General features: G+C 48.5%; 2 protein-coding genes across 12 annotated transcripts in view; one reads left to right on the top strand and one right to left on the bottom strand.

Annotated features, from left to right (window-relative positions):
• Nucleotides 1-4,041, top strand: part of GSE1 (Gse1 coiled-coil protein) — a 412,948-nt gene extending 408,907 nt beyond the window's left edge. For all 11 annotated transcript variants that reach the window (XM_045818791.1, XM_045818789.1, XM_045818790.1 and 8 more), the window contains one exon: nt 190-4,041. In XM_045818791.1, coding sequence (XP_045674747.1) covers nt 190-324 — 135 coding nt within the window. In that variant the 3' untranslated portion in view covers nt 325-4,041. The remainder of the gene's footprint in view (nt 1-189) is intronic.
• Nucleotides 3,305-14,096, bottom strand: GINS2 (GINS complex subunit 2). The gene is made up of 5 exons (XM_045818800.1): nt 13,922-14,096; nt 13,302-13,416; nt 9,001-9,100; nt 6,193-6,319; nt 3,305-5,955 (listed from the first exon to the last, which is right to left on the bottom strand). Exons 1-5 carry the CDS (start codon nt 14,009-14,011, stop codon nt 5,830-5,832), a joined length of 558 nt encoding a protein of 185 aa, XP_045674756.1. The 5' UTR covers nt 14,012-14,096; the 3' UTR covers nt 3,305-5,829.
• Nucleotides 14,097-14,906: the final 810 nt, after the last annotated feature.

The raw sequence follows: 14,906 nt of genomic DNA, 5'->3' as shown, positions 1-14,906 counted from the left end.
CAGGTCCCCGGTTCGGGGCGTGCAAAAGGGAACTGATCAATATTTCTCTCCCAGTTTCTCCCTCCCACCCCTTCTAAAAATAAAATCTTACAGTGCCAAAGGTATACTAGTCCAAGTGCCTCCAGCACATTTCTGTACCACATACATTTCCACGAAGCCGGTTTGTTTAACGTGAATTTCTCTCTGCAGGAACTGAGGAGCCAGAAACAGAAGATCGTCTCGGAAAGGGAGCGACTCCAGGCAGAACTGGATCACTTACGGAAGTGCCTTGCGTTGCCTGCAATGCATTGGCCTAGGGGTTACTTTAAGGGATATCCTAGGTGACGGTTTCCCTTGCACTAGGCCGAACCTATAGTATAGAAATATTATCTATTTTATTACCTTGAATATTTAATATTTTTCACTGGGAGGTTTGAAGCTTAAAAAAATAATAAGAATGTGCCATGCATGAAGCAAAGGATTCCAGGCTCCAGAAAAAGAACGAACTCGCCTTGACTTCAATGCAATTGAATCACCTTTGAAATTCAGCGAGCAACCAATGTAGGACAACGCCCATAGTTTACTTTTTAAAGGTGGTTTTATTCTTTCTTTCCCCAGTCACACTTTTACATCTGAAAATGAAGGCCCCCTCACCGACACTAACACTCTGTGCCGTTTGCAGCCCCTGGGTGTGTGGGATCAGATCACCACCCTGCTCTGTCTCTTGTGTTGCCCTGTTACTTTGCCTCAAGGCCCAGGTTTGCTTTCGCTGCAGCGTGGGGGGCGGTCTCTTCCTCCCCAGGGCGGAGGTCCCCTTCAGCTGAATGAAGGTGGGGTGCGTTTTAAGTAAAGGGCTTATTTGTTTCAGTTACTTTTCTGCAAAATTTTTCTTAAAAGCAACAGGTCCTAAGAGCACACGAAGCAACAGTACTAAAGCCTCACCCATAGGCTTTTCCCTGGAAAAGCCCTAACCTAAAGATAAAGCAAATCGACACACTGAAGGTACCTTTTTTATTACTCCGTGGGGAAAATGTACAGAGCTCTATGTATACATATATTCGCACCCACCAAATTGTTGCTGCAGTGGGGGTGTTTTCATACAAACAAATTTTGAGAGAAAAGTCAAAGGTGCTTCAGCCTTGTACTGTGTATATATATTAAAAAACAAAGTTTTGTATGTTTTTATTACTTTAATTATTGTTATAAAAAGCCTGCCATTTTTAATGTGGTTTGGGGGGATTTTTGTTTGTTTGTTTTCCTGTTTGGGGGTTTTGTTTGTTTTTTTGTTTTTCTGGGCAAAAAAAAACTTGCTTTTAGTGTCTGTACTGCTGCTGGTCAGGACATCAGGACATTAAATATTGAAGTGTTTTTAAAAATTAAAGAAGAAGAAAAGTAAAAGAGCTTACCACTGGCGCCTATGCGATCACTTCATTTTTGAGTTGCACCAGAAAACGACGTAGAAAGCCATGCATTACTTCTTACCTCCTCCTCTGCCCCCTCCCCCCAGCTCTGGACAGCAGATAGCAGTTACACCCCGTTGCTGTTAGTGAGGAGGGGCTGGTCTACGGTGAACAAGACAGATCCTGGGTGTGTGCCTGTGCACCCACATACAGACATGGGGCTTTTGTAAAAGAATCTTTCAGGAAGTGAGCAGTTTCTGTGATAGAATTCTAAGGTGTCTTACAGCAGTCTGAGAACAGGTGCAAAGTAGAAACTTTAGAGGCTTTATTTAGATGCAAAGCTTTGTAAAAGCCTAAAAGTAGGATAAACAATGTCTGAGCTGAACTTCTCCTCCTTTTGAGCTGACTGTGGCAAGCACAGGAGCAGATAGAATTGGGATAATCGGATCCATGCAAAGCAATGGGGAAAATTTTCCCTCTTGTCCCAGTTACTGTTCATTCAGGCAGGGTTTAATCTAGATCAAGAAAGTATCTCTTGCCTGAATGGGCTTGAACCTGAGGCCAAAGCAGCCAATGGTTGGTCTGCCTGGGGAGAGGGGAAGGGGAGGAGGAGGCCTGAGCGGGAACACGCCTCCCCTTCACCCGGGATGGGCTGACTGACCTTCACGAGGGCTACTCACTGAGATCAGTGGCCACACCCTCAGCCTTTAGCTGTGCAGAACAGCTTGCTGGCAGATGGCATTGTGTCGCTTTATCTGTTCCCACACAGTTTGCTTTGTATGTCTGCCAAGAATCTTCCAGTTATTAGCAAACTCAGACAAAAAGTGCCGCCAGTATTATCAGCAGTCAACAAGCGCCTTCCTCTCCACAGAAGCGACTTGACGAGAACTAAGGGCTGTTCTGTGGGCCTCCTCCCCTGCGAAGGCATTGAGAGATCAACATGTTCCACAGGTGGGGACAGGTGTTCAGAGGGAGCTCTAGTGCCAGCAATCAGGGCAGAATATCACTGAATTTCTCTATTTAAAAACCTGCTTGCTGTTTCTGGTCTGAATGCTTAAGGACTACATCTTAGCACTTCACTCCCAGTCCTCCTCCTCCTGCACAGAAAATGTCTGGGTACTTTTGCTGATCAGCTTTGGTAATGGCCTTGGCTAAAGGAAAAAAAACATAGACCTAATAACTTGATGGGAAAGAGAAGCACAGCCCCATCCCTTCAGCCAAGGGGAGCACCCTTGGCTGGGTCTGTTTTAAGTGTTAGGGCAGGAGGTCATGGCGTGTGGGACTAGGGGATGCACCACTGCAGGGGTGGTCTCTCCCCAGGGGAGGAAGCTGTGTGGCTGAGCGACGCACAACTGTGTTTCCTCCTTCCCGCTGGAAACACCACAGGCACCCCGCACTGGAGCTTCTGTCACTCCGCTGCACCCACCTCCCACCTGTCTCTGGAGATCTTAGAATATTCTTGGGCTCACTACGACAATCAGAGAACATAAATAGAAACCCCAAAAGGCAGCACAAATAAACTAAGAAAAAGGTAAGAAAGTGCCTTTTGAAAACAAGTGTACCACTAACACATAGTATCCAATAATGGTTTTTCCATACAATCAGTTTTATAAATTGGCAGTAGTTTCATCTGGTATCTAAGTTTCTTTGCAGTTTAGGTTTAAATATTGACACACTTGCTCTAGCTGATTTTGCAGCCTGTCAGTGTTTCATGAAGAGCTCAGTCCGTCATCACTTTGAGTGCTTCCCGCAGCACCTGGAGGAGGTGGCTGCCCTGCCCGCTGAGGGGTCGCACTAAACTCGTCAGGGGCATCTTCCAAAGCAGGACCAGTAGCTCCACTTAATCAGACATTTAGAAGCAAACCAGAGCTTTCCCCTATACTTGGTCCTACACACCTGGTCATGTAGTTAGAGCCAAACTGATGTGAGAAAACAACATGATTTAATCCATTTTTTAAGATAAGTGACCAAGACGGGATTTCCAGCAGTTTAGTCTACATATTCCAAAGGAAATACTAAATTGGCATTAACATCCTTCAAAGGAGCCCACACTTCAGAATTATAACATAGGAAGCCTTAAGTTTGTACATGAGATGGGTTTTTCTCAATGCTGCCAAATCTCAAGAAATTACATCAAGAATACTCCCTTTCCCTGAGTTGTGTTTTTTTTAAGAGTGGAAAATTCCAAGGACCCACCACAAGATGGAGATGGTCAGCACAAGCCGATTCTGTTACTCTCTTAAATAAGTGTATATTAGCCATTTAGCAGCGATCCCCATACTCTTTCAAGTAACCAAGCTGTTGACTTCCTTACTGCTTGCAGTAGCCTGTCCCCAACCTTTTGATCCAGCACTTAACTTAAACTCCTTAACTCTGCCTTGGCCTGAGGAAGACCATGCTAATCGGTTGTGTTACTGTGTATGTGCCCTGTGCTTAATCGCTAGAACAGTGAACCAGCGCACGGGAGGGAGGAGGAGCGGTGCCTCGGTCACTCTGGGGGCAGTTTAGATGCTGTGAAATTAAACCTGTTCTAAGTGTACTTGTTTGAATTAATTGTATTGTAATATTATTTGTTGAATGTAGTAATTAGGTATTTATGAATATATTGCTGTAATTTCTGACAACATCCAAAAAAATAAAATCTTCCTAAATCATGTTAAGAGGAAAATCTTTTTTATGTCATAAAATACAAGGCCAAATCTAAAAGAAAAAACAGCTCAACAGCTATATAGCTTTATAGGCAAAAATGTGAAGACAGATTCGACCAATAACTCGGGTTTTAAGAGAAAGGTATTAAGGGGCAAGATCCGAGACACACACGACTCCTGACCCTCTGCAGTAATGGGGTCTCATTCTAGAAGATTCCCCAGGTGAAATCTGAAGGACGCTGAGTTAAGAATGAGAAGAAAAGGCAATTCTGCCATCTGAGAGCAACCCAACCCTCTGAATGGTCACCTTAATGACAGAAACAAGGTCTTCCGTGCCCTAATCCCTTCATGTCTGGCCCTTCAGTGTTCAAACACCCATCAGCTGCTTGTGGAAGGGACACCTAGATGGGTAGCAATTTGGAATGGAGAAACTGCTTGAGTAACGTGGTAAGTTTGGACTTGAAACACCGAAGGGCAGATACCAGCAGGGAGTCTCCAGGCTTAGTTGATCACGCAGGCACACTCTTCAAAAAGCCCTGGAAGGAACACGCTACTTCCTTTGCAACAATGCTGCCGTTGAAAACCAGCAGGCTGCAGAACCTTCCACTCCCTGTATGACTCCAGACCAGTGATTTGCAACCCGTGCGCCACAAGAATTTTTAAAACATGCAACACCTGGCTATTCCGTCAAGGGCACTGCTTTTCCCTTTGATTGTCAAAAAAAATTATAATGGCCATCCAGTGTGAATAAAAAAAGATTACATCTATTTTTTTGTCAGATTGGCAAAACTTTTTGGTGTGCCACAGAATTTTAGTAATTAGTTTATATGGGCCATGAGATGAAAAAGGTTAAAAATCACTGCTCTAGACAAGCTTTCCCCCTCTCAAGGTAATGTAATTTCTATGCAGAATTTAGCAGTTGCAAAATGCTACAATTAAATTTTTCTCAGAGTAAAAAAACTCTTATTTGAACTTCTGCTACTTACAACAGTCTTCCCCTGAAACCCATCAAGAGCAGCGTTACAGGTCCCACTTTGCTTCCTCGCGCATCTTCACCTTCACTCACACACTCAGTAACACGGAGTCAGTTTATCCCCACTTTCCCCTTCCCTGGGTAGGCAGCCCTTTACACCTTAGCCAGAAGTAGCCATGAGAACAAGAGACCGTGTATTTGACGTTTACGATTGCCTGCTACACACCTCAGTTTGGTCTATTAGATCATTTTAGCCACATGGCTTGCTCCTTCTGCTTGGTAGTTAAGCAGGGGGGAAAACCAACAGACTGGGTTGATTGCATCTTTACTATCCAAGCTTAGATCAACACCAGTCGGCATCGCAAGCTGCTCACCTGCCATCCTACTCTGTGTGAGCAATCTCTACACTCTAAGTTCAGGGTATCAAGAAAGAAAACAAAAGTCCTAGGGCCACACAACCACCTGAGTACCTGTCTTCAAAACAACACGTGAAGTCACTGAACATGCCCCCACACAGCAGTCCCAGGCAGGAGACCTGAGACTCTGCTAGGGAGAACAGCTTGTTTGCCAAAGCTTTGTCTCCCCGCCCCTAAGAATAGCTGGCTTCTAGAGACAGATGTGGGATTCAAGACTATGTCCAGGATGACATGCAACCTGTTCCTTTCCAGCAAGGTTAGGAATCCAGTCCTTGCTTCATTACACGTTTTTCTTACATTCAAAAATGATTCTAGACATCCAGAACTATGAGTGCTTCTAGAGTGTCCTGAGTACTCACTCTCAGCAAGACCCCTGCCGGCAGAGACAAGGCCTTTATAAACAAGGTCCTTCTCTAGAAGTCCTGAGACTGGGCACCTTCAGAAGGCTGCAGGTTTGTGCGGAGTTTGTACATGTGATTGAGCGCCTGTGTGAGGAAAGCCCCGCTGGTGTTGATCTCCATCAAGGTCAAGTTATCCAGCTAAAACACAAGAGAAAATAACCTGGGTTGGTTGAGGAGTTTCTGATTTTGAGAAAAAGGTAAAATCTGAACAAAAAGAAAAAACCAATAGTAACGTTTACAAGCACAGCCAGTAACTCCTGCTTGTGATAGCCTGAGCAGGCAGAGTGCGTGCCGTGGGGAGCCCCCCAGCAGCATCGGGCCTCCCCGGGGCCCCAGGGAGGCAGCTGCCAGAGCGAAGGCCCGCGGCCCACCCACCTGGGCATGCGCCTCCTGCTGCCTCACGAAGCTGTCCGCAGACACCCGGAGTTTGGCTATGCGAGTGTCCCACACATCTTTGATCAGGGTGCGGATCTCATCTGCTTTGGGGATGTTGTCTGAAGCACTAAAGGAAGCAAAAGTGAAATACATTGCATAAGGACGCACTCTAAACTGGAGCAATACCCAGCTAGAAATGGCTTTAAAAAAAAAGAAGGTTGCTTGGGTTCAGGCAAAATACATGTGCCGTTCCAGACTCAAAATTTGTTTTGCTTTGTTTTCAGTATTAAATTGTAAGGATTTCTAGCAGTTAAGCTTGGTGCCAAGAAAATCCAGCCATGATCCACACAGATGTTTGTGCTCGTGTTACCTGTCCCCAGGCGGGCAGCCGCACGAGGACCTGTTTCCTAAAATCAGTAGGTGTCAGAGGATAAGCTTTAAGTCGGATGTCCTGTGTCTCAAGATAACTGAGTGTTCTGTGCTGTAGCATCTCCACCCAGAATGAATGTGCTTCAAGGCTGGCTCGGAGGCCATGAACTCTACTGCTCACACCCACTGGTTGTGCAGAGGCTCGCAGGCCGCCAGGAGAAAGAAGACAACAGCTCTGTGCCAGGCACTGCGCCCAGCACCGCACAGTGTTTCCATCCTCACAGACGCCCTGGAGGGCGGGTAGTGACCTATCTACAGAAACAACGAAAACATGTTTACAAAAATCACAGAAGAAACTGCAATTAGCATAATCTGAGCACACCTATACACAGTCAATTCCCGGTAAAAGTATGAACTGCAGTCAGCGGGAGATAGTCTTCCTGTGTGAGGTTTTCTCAACTAATCTTTGCAGGAAAAGAAACGAGAAGATAGAAGCAGAAGCCAACATCATTCATCACCAGGCATTCTTGGATAAGCTGAAAATGATCTCTCCACATGCGAAAGTTAGCTCATCGTTAGTAGTTGGAGAATTAGTGGTATAAAATGGAGGTAGTAGACTTGACTGAAAGCCGAAACATTTGGATCCTTTGCTCTGAACAGCAGGTTAGAGAACAAAGGGCCCCAGCTCCTTGCTAACTGAACTGCAGAACGAAAGTACAAAGGTCCCTCAGCCAAATGAACTCTGAAGAATCCCAGGACAAGGGTTTCAATAGGAACTGCACACATAATGTACCAAACTTCAAAGAAAGAGACAACAGGCCCCTCACCTCTGCTTCCAGACTCCTCTGCAAGCCACCTCTCCACTGCCACAGCAGGCTGAGGTCCGCAGACAGCAAGCACACTCCCTGAACATCTCCCGGCGCCCTCCCCCAAGAGACGAAGAGCCCTAGCTCCCCCACCCCCACACGGTCTCCAGGAGCCCCAGCAGCCCCAGGGCTGTGCTTCCCAGACCTACCATGTCCTTTCACACTCCCGCCTTCTCCCCCAGTAACATCTTCCATCAACTTTGCAGCCTGAGACCCCTTCCCTGGCGCCACTAGGCATTCCCAGCGCACTCCGAGCAGCATGTGTCGCATGTGCTACCTACCCAGTGTGACCACTGGGAACAGGGTCACACTCTCCCCCACCAAACCAGGAACTCCAGCCTATTACAACTGTTGAGTGAAACACTCAGGGGTCTGTGCACTGCCGCCTCGTATCGACTGAAGGACAAACCCATCATGCTCCTCAGATGTCCATTTGCTTCCAGAAATGCCATTTGCAGGCCCCTGGCCCTTGCTCTGCAGCAGGCACCGGAAAGCTCCCCCAGTGTCGTTCTAGTTCTGGTCTTGAATCCATCAACTAAAAGTTTTCAAAAGCTTGACATTTTGCAAATTACATTCTAAGTATGTCCAAAACAAAACTGTCAACACTTTCTCATCCCCTCCACTGGTTCCTTCCTTCCTTCGTTAATTCGCCCATTCATTCAATGAACAGGAGTGCTGGGCACTGTGCTGGTACACATAAGATGCAGTCCTTGCCCATCAGAACTGGGGGTGGGTGAAGAGTAAAGCCAGGTAAGTAATTAGAAAATTGTAACTGACAAACGCTATGGAGGGGTACAGAGATGCCAAGAGGACAGGTAAGACAGAAAGAGAGTACCTGTTACACTAAACCAAAGGAGGGAGCAGGGAACAGACGGACTCACTGGCAGAGGGCACAGTACATGCAATGCCCTGAGGAATGTGGTATGTATAAAGAAACCACTGCGAGCCTAAAACATAAGAGAATCAGAGGGAAGAACGGTAAGAGAGTTATGGGAGTTATGGGAGAAGGAAGAAGGAGACCAGCCTACGCAGGGCTTTGAGAACCGTGATCAGGACCGTAGACTGAACCATAGAGAGGCTCCAGGGGCGGGGCAGGCCCACAGCGGTCGCTATCTGCAAAGGCCGAGCTGGGCCACGTGCACAGTGGACGGCTGCTGCGGGGGAGCCAGCACTGGGTGCCGGGGGACGACCACTGCAGCACAAAGGCAGGTGTGAGTCCTCTGGCCTTTCATGCGGCAGACCTGCCAGAACCCAAGTGCACAGCCCTCCAGAATGGAGAGGGGTAAAGCTTTATTAGCGAAACATTTGCAGTTAAGAAAAGGGCTACTGCCGGGAATAATGGAGAGGTAGAAGGAAAAGAACCCAGGGGTTTACTGGGAGAAAAGGAAAAGTGAGAAAGGGGGAGCACATGCAGGTGCGTGTGCCTGTGCACGCGATGACCCCCAGGTCGCTGGTCTGAGGACACCACTCGCCTTGGTGATGAGTGTGGAACAAGAAGCGCAGGGCAGGGGCAGAGGGACGAGGATCAGGAGTCCAGTCTTACACGTGGGCTCTGAGACGCGGGGCTACTTACTGATTCAACAGGAGTTTGGTCAGCTCCATGTAGTAAGGGCTGGGCATAGGGGTAAAGGTTTCTTCCATTCGTTCATGGTCCCTAATCTTCTCCAACTTTTCTGAAATTGAGAAATGAAGACATTTTACCATTGCCATAACCAAAATAATTTTTTTAAACCTCCCAAATTTACCAAGTGCCCATATTACCTATTCGTTCAATTAACAAATACATTAAAAAACAGCTTTTGGAATATCATCTGTATTACTAACTAAATGATACAGGGCCCAGTTCCTCAAAAACTCTCTCTGAGAAGGTCTAAATTATTGTTATTGTTGCTTTGGCCTGCAGAATATATTAATAAAAAGAATGTCAGTCAGAAGTTCTTTTCGTAGTGAAAAAGCAAAGTATTCTACTTTTGATGCAAAAGTGAGGAAAGTAACCAGTGACTGGAGAAATTTACGTATACTAAGCCTTCTTCAGAAAAGCAAATCAGCTTAGAACAGCAGCCACTCCAGCTGGGGTGGGACGGGAACAAGGGGGAAAGCCCAGCACTAGAACCAAACAGCCACGTCCAGTTCCTCCAGCAGCTGCACTCCCTTCCACACGCCACAGCTGCCTCGGCTCCTCCCTGACCGACCAGCCTGAGGGAACCTCCAGTCCTCAACCTGGACTGCCCTCCGTGGCTAAGAGACACCCACAGACACAACTGTGCTGTAGGGTCTCATGTTAAAGGATGCCCACCCATCTCCAGGGGACCCCTGTACTATCCTGCAATCGTACGACATTCCCAGTCCATTCACCCTCTCACTTCTGCGGGTGCCTGCCCTCTCCTCACCTTCCTTCCTCATCTCACTGGCCCAGCCCTCAGCCGCTGCCTTGCTGATGCCCATGTGCTCCCGCCACCACGTCCTCCCGCCACCACGTCCTCCCACCCTCCCTGCATCTGTCCCCCCACATACAAGGGCCACTTCCAGGTATGCATGGGACCCTCCCCTCTCACCTGCACAGGACACCCCTCCAGCAACTGTCTCTCCACCACTGTCTCTCAGTCTTGAATAGTTATTACCCCTCACTATATGACCATTCCTTCAAACACGCTGCAACATCTTCTATCTCATAAAGAAAACCCTCCCCTGACACCAACTCTTTCTCCAGCTACCGATCCATTTCTCAGGCCTTTCACAACAAAACTTAAGAGTGGTCTGATATTGGCATTAACTTCCCCTCCTCAACCATTCAGAAGGGTGTCTATCCCACCCCTCTGCCAACACAGCTCACCCAGGGCCACCCCCTCTCCCCCTCTGCAGGCCTAACCTAAGGGCTCTGCCTCAGTCTCCACATCCGATGGGGTCAATCCTCTTCCCTGGAGCACACTTTTCATTTCGCTTCTGGAAAACCACAGTTCTCATCTCACCGATTCCTCTGGCCTTCCTGACCCCTCGACACTGGGCTGCAGGGCTCAGTTCCCTGGCCCTGTCCACCACCTAAACTCGAAGTCCCGCCTTATTTAAATACCATCTCCGTGCCTACGATGGTGTCCAAATTACATCCTCAGATCAGCACCACCCGCTGAATTCCTGACTCAAGTGCCCACTGCCCCACATCACCCCCACGTGGGTCTCTCTCAGGCACCCCCAGAGCGACACGTTCCAACCTCCACTCCGGTGTCCACTTTAGCCCACAACTGCTCCTGCGGCATTCCCAGTTTGAGAAAACAGCAGCTCCAACTCCTTCTGGAGCTCAAGCCAGCAGCCCGGGCGCCAATCCATAACTAACTCTCTCACGCCCCACTGCCAGTCCCCCAGCAACTCCTTCCTGCTCATTCTTCCTTCAGACTACGCCTGAACTCCAGCCACCACAGCCCACCGCAATCAGCTGCGCGAGCTGCTCTCGGCTCTCGCCTGGGTAATTTTCTGCTGCTCTCTCTCCACATACATTCTCTGTATGGCAGGCTCTTTTCTTTTTCTTTTTAGAGAAAAGAGAAGGGAGGGAGACAGAGAGGGAGAAAAACGTTGATGTGAGAGAGAAACATTAATCAGCTGCCTTTTGGACTCATCCCACCCAGGGACCCAACCAGCAACCCAGGCAGGTGCCCTGACCAGGAATTGAACAAATGACCTTTCGCCTTGCAGACGACGCCCAACTAAACCACACCAATCAGTGCTCTTTTCTTTTTTAAAATCTAAATGAGAGTATGAAACACCTCTGTTCACATTCCGCAATGCATCAAAAAGATTGAAAACAGCCGATGTTGGCCAGGATGTGGACACTGGAAATTCCTGGACATTTCCCGTGGGATTCTAATACTGGCTCAAGCACTCTGGTGGGTTGATGGGCAGTTTCTTACAAAGTTAAGCACAGTCTGCCCTATGACCCTGCAATTCCACCACTCTAGGTATTCATATACCCAAGAAAATAAAAACATATCCACAAAAAGACACGGACAAGACTGTTCATAGCAGCCATACTCACAATAGCCAAAAATGGGAAATAACCCAACTATCCAGCAACATAAAAATGGGTGAACAAACTGTGGCATACTCACACACCTGAACACTACTCAATAAAAGAATGTAATGACGTGCCAGGGGGAAACTCAGAAAATTCACACTGACTAAGACATCAAAACCCAAACTGACATACTAGATGATCCAATTTATATGCAAGTCCAAGAACAGAAGAACCAATGTGGTGGCGGAACCAGAAAGCAGTTGGTTCTCTGGCAGTGTCTACTGACTGACATGTGACATTCTACTCCCCCTCACCAAAGCACGGCCTGGGACTACGAAGCCCGGGCTGGGGTTCAGACGAGCCCAAACTGCCAGCCAGGGCTGATCTTCATTGAGAAGCCTTGAGGGGAGGCAGCCCGAACAGGGCCAGGCCTGGTGTGACCAAAAAGCCCTTCGAAACAGAAGGAACTGGAGTTTCCCCTTGTGTTTCCAGACCACCACGGCCACTCATATTTTAGGACAGGGAGTAAGGAGGAAATGCCTAAGCAGCCTTTATTTTTTTCCCCCACAACCCTTTTGATCTTTTTAAGAGAGAAAGAAACATCAACTTGTTGTTCCCTTGTCGATGCATTCATTGCTTAATTCTTGCATGTGCCCTGCCTGGGGATCAAACCCACAACCTTGGCGTATCAGCACAATGCTCCAACCAACTGACCTGGCCAGGGCTCCAAGCAGTCCTCCTTTCTTTTTCTTTTTTTTTTTAAGAGTTTACTTATTTAATTTTATTTTAGAGAGAGGGGAAGGTAGGAAGAAAGAGAAGGAGAAAGAAGAGAGAAACTTGGATGGGTTGCCTGTCACACACTCCCAACTGAGGACCTAGCCTGCAGCCAAGGCATGTGCCCTAACCAGGAACTGAACAAGCGACCTTTCACTCTGAGGGACAAAGCCCAACCAACTGAGCCAGGCCAGTCAGGGCCCAAGCAGTCTTTCCTAAGCTGCATTTGAGAGTGCCTGGCTGAAAGTGTCCTGACTTCTAGGAGTCAAGTATCCATGGGGAGGGGGCAGTCAAAATCATTCAGGGCTTTTCAAATTCTATCAGTACGTGCACGGTTATTTCCACCATCCCCCTCCCCAATAAATTTGAGTCTTTGCTATAATGAGCTATTCACATCTCCGAGATGGAGAAAAGATTGCAATGGATACAGTCAGAGAAAAGTCTGAGTCCATCTCCAATGCATTATTTTCTTTTTGTTTTATTTCTAACAGCTTTACTGAGGCATAACTAACGTACCATACAATTTACCCATTTAAAGAATGCAATTCAATGATTTTTAGTATATTCACAGAGTTGGGCACATTTTCATTACCCAAAAGGGACCGCCCCACAATCCCTCCATCACTCCCAAACTCCCATCCCTAGGCAAGGACTATTTACTTTGTCTCTCTGGATTTGCCTGTTCTGGTCAATTCATATAAATGCAGTGATACAATATATGGTATATTTGTGTGTGTGTTTTTCAGTTAGCATACGGTTTTCAAGGTTCATCCACACTGTAGCATTCCTGTACAAGGCTGAAAAACATTCCCTTGTATGAACGATGCATTATTTTCGTGCATGCTCTATAATGTAAGATAATGACTCTGCTGCTCAACATGTCAATCTATATAATTATGTTTAAATGAAAACAATTGCTTCTTTAAGGTCTTATAATACTTCTAACTTTAAAGCAAAGTGAAATAGCTTTAAAAGCAAAATCTGAACTAAAATTGATCTACATGCCCAAACTGACAGGACACTGGTAAGCACAGCTGACTCTAATGAGTGAATCTGGAGCCATTAATTTCAGCTGATCAGTGGATCATCCTTACCCACATCCATCCACTCCGGGGGGAGCAACCGACACTTCTGTCTTTGTTTCAGGTTAATCGCCAGCCACAGAGGCACTTGCACTGGTAAGCCAGGGTTAAAGGGCCCCAGATCACCCTGCCAGAGAGGGGGAAAAAAACCCCGGTAAGACAAAACAGAGCTAAAGGCATTCCTGGACCTCGCAGCCGTCAAATAACAGAACTGACATCGTGTAAATAGCAGTCCAAACAAATACAAGCCCCGGTGGTCACAGAGGCGCAGGAGGCAGCCCAGTTCTGCCCTCGTGCGGTGGAGCTGGCGGCACCTGGCAGCCCACGGGAGCCCGGACTCCCGAGGCGCTGCGGGGAGGCCTCTGGAGAACACCCGGGAGGCGCGGCCTACCTACAGGAGTTCCCCCAGCCCCCGTCGCCGGCACCCAGCAGCGGGCACTCAACCTCGCCCTAACCCGGTGCACGCAGGCCCCCGCGGGCTGGGCACGCGAGTCCGCCCCTGGCTTCCCATCCGAGACGAGGGAACAGAGCAGGGAGAGTCGGCGTCCACAGAAGCCCCGGCAGCCTGGCCTCTCCCAGACGTCAGTTCCACCAGCCCGGGCCTGAGGCAAATGCCGGGCCCGCGCCTTTACCCCAATGAGGTAGATCTTGTCCAGACTGAAGTTCGGGATAATGGTCACCAGCTCCTTCTCGGCCAGGAACTCCACCTCGGCCGCATCCATGGAGGCGCAAGTAGCCTGCCCAGGACTCCTCGCGGAGTCCCAAACTTAGTCCGGGTTCAAACCCACGTAGTCCGCAGCTACAGCTTTCCCGCCACCGCGCGGAGTCCGCCCCCCAGCCGGAAAAGCCCTTGGCTGACCAATAGCAACGCGGCGCTCTCCGCGCGGCGGCCGGGAGGCGGGAAGCACAGCTGCTGTGAGCCCTCGGATTGGCGAGCTACGAAGAGGCGGAGGTCTTACCCCGCCCCCGCGGTGTCTGGGCTCCGGCCCCGCCCCCTCGTTGGAGAAGCTGGGGCCGTCGCATCGCGTAGGCCGGCCACGCCCTCTCCCGTGTCCTGGATCCACTCCCACCTGGAGCCTCCCGCCTTTCTGTATCTGGCACCACGCTTCCGTGTCCCTTCACCTGCCCTCGGTGTCTTACCCTCCAACACTCTGCGTCAACACCCCGCGTCAACACCCCTTACTCCTGGGGCCAGGAGTAACTGCATGTATTGGGTCACAGAATTACCTGATACAGCCCGACCCCATGAGAGTGAAGGAAGGCGTTTTTCCTTTCGCTTTACAATCTTCTGCCCTCTGTATACACATTGGTTAAAAATCTATGAAAACGTAGATTCCTGTACCCCACAGAACTGCTGGGGAAGGGCTCAGAATCTACATTGGCAAGCACCCCAGGTGAGGCTTATGAAGGAACAAGTTTACAGACTGCAGCAATTACGTGCTGATGTGCTCATCTGTCGGCTGAACAGCTATACCGGGCCCTTGTGTGAAACCTGTCAGCAGCGGTCCCCAGTCTCCCTGCTGTGTCCGAATCCCCTTGAAGTTTCTGAGTAAATATGCACCCTCCTGGAGAATTGTGCCCCAGGGGTCTGGGATGGAAATAGAAATCGGAATTTTA

This window comes from Phyllostomus hastatus, unplaced genomic scaffold (genome assembly GCF_019186645.2).
Source record: "Phyllostomus hastatus isolate PE091 unplaced genomic scaffold, TTU_PhHast_1.1 phas_scaffold_345, whole genome shotgun sequence".
Lineage (NCBI taxonomy): Eukaryota > Metazoa > Chordata > Mammalia > Chiroptera > Phyllostomidae > Phyllostomus > Phyllostomus hastatus.
The sequence above is the reverse complement of the archived record's forward strand: the minus strand, read 5'-3'. Positions and strand labels throughout refer to the sequence as shown.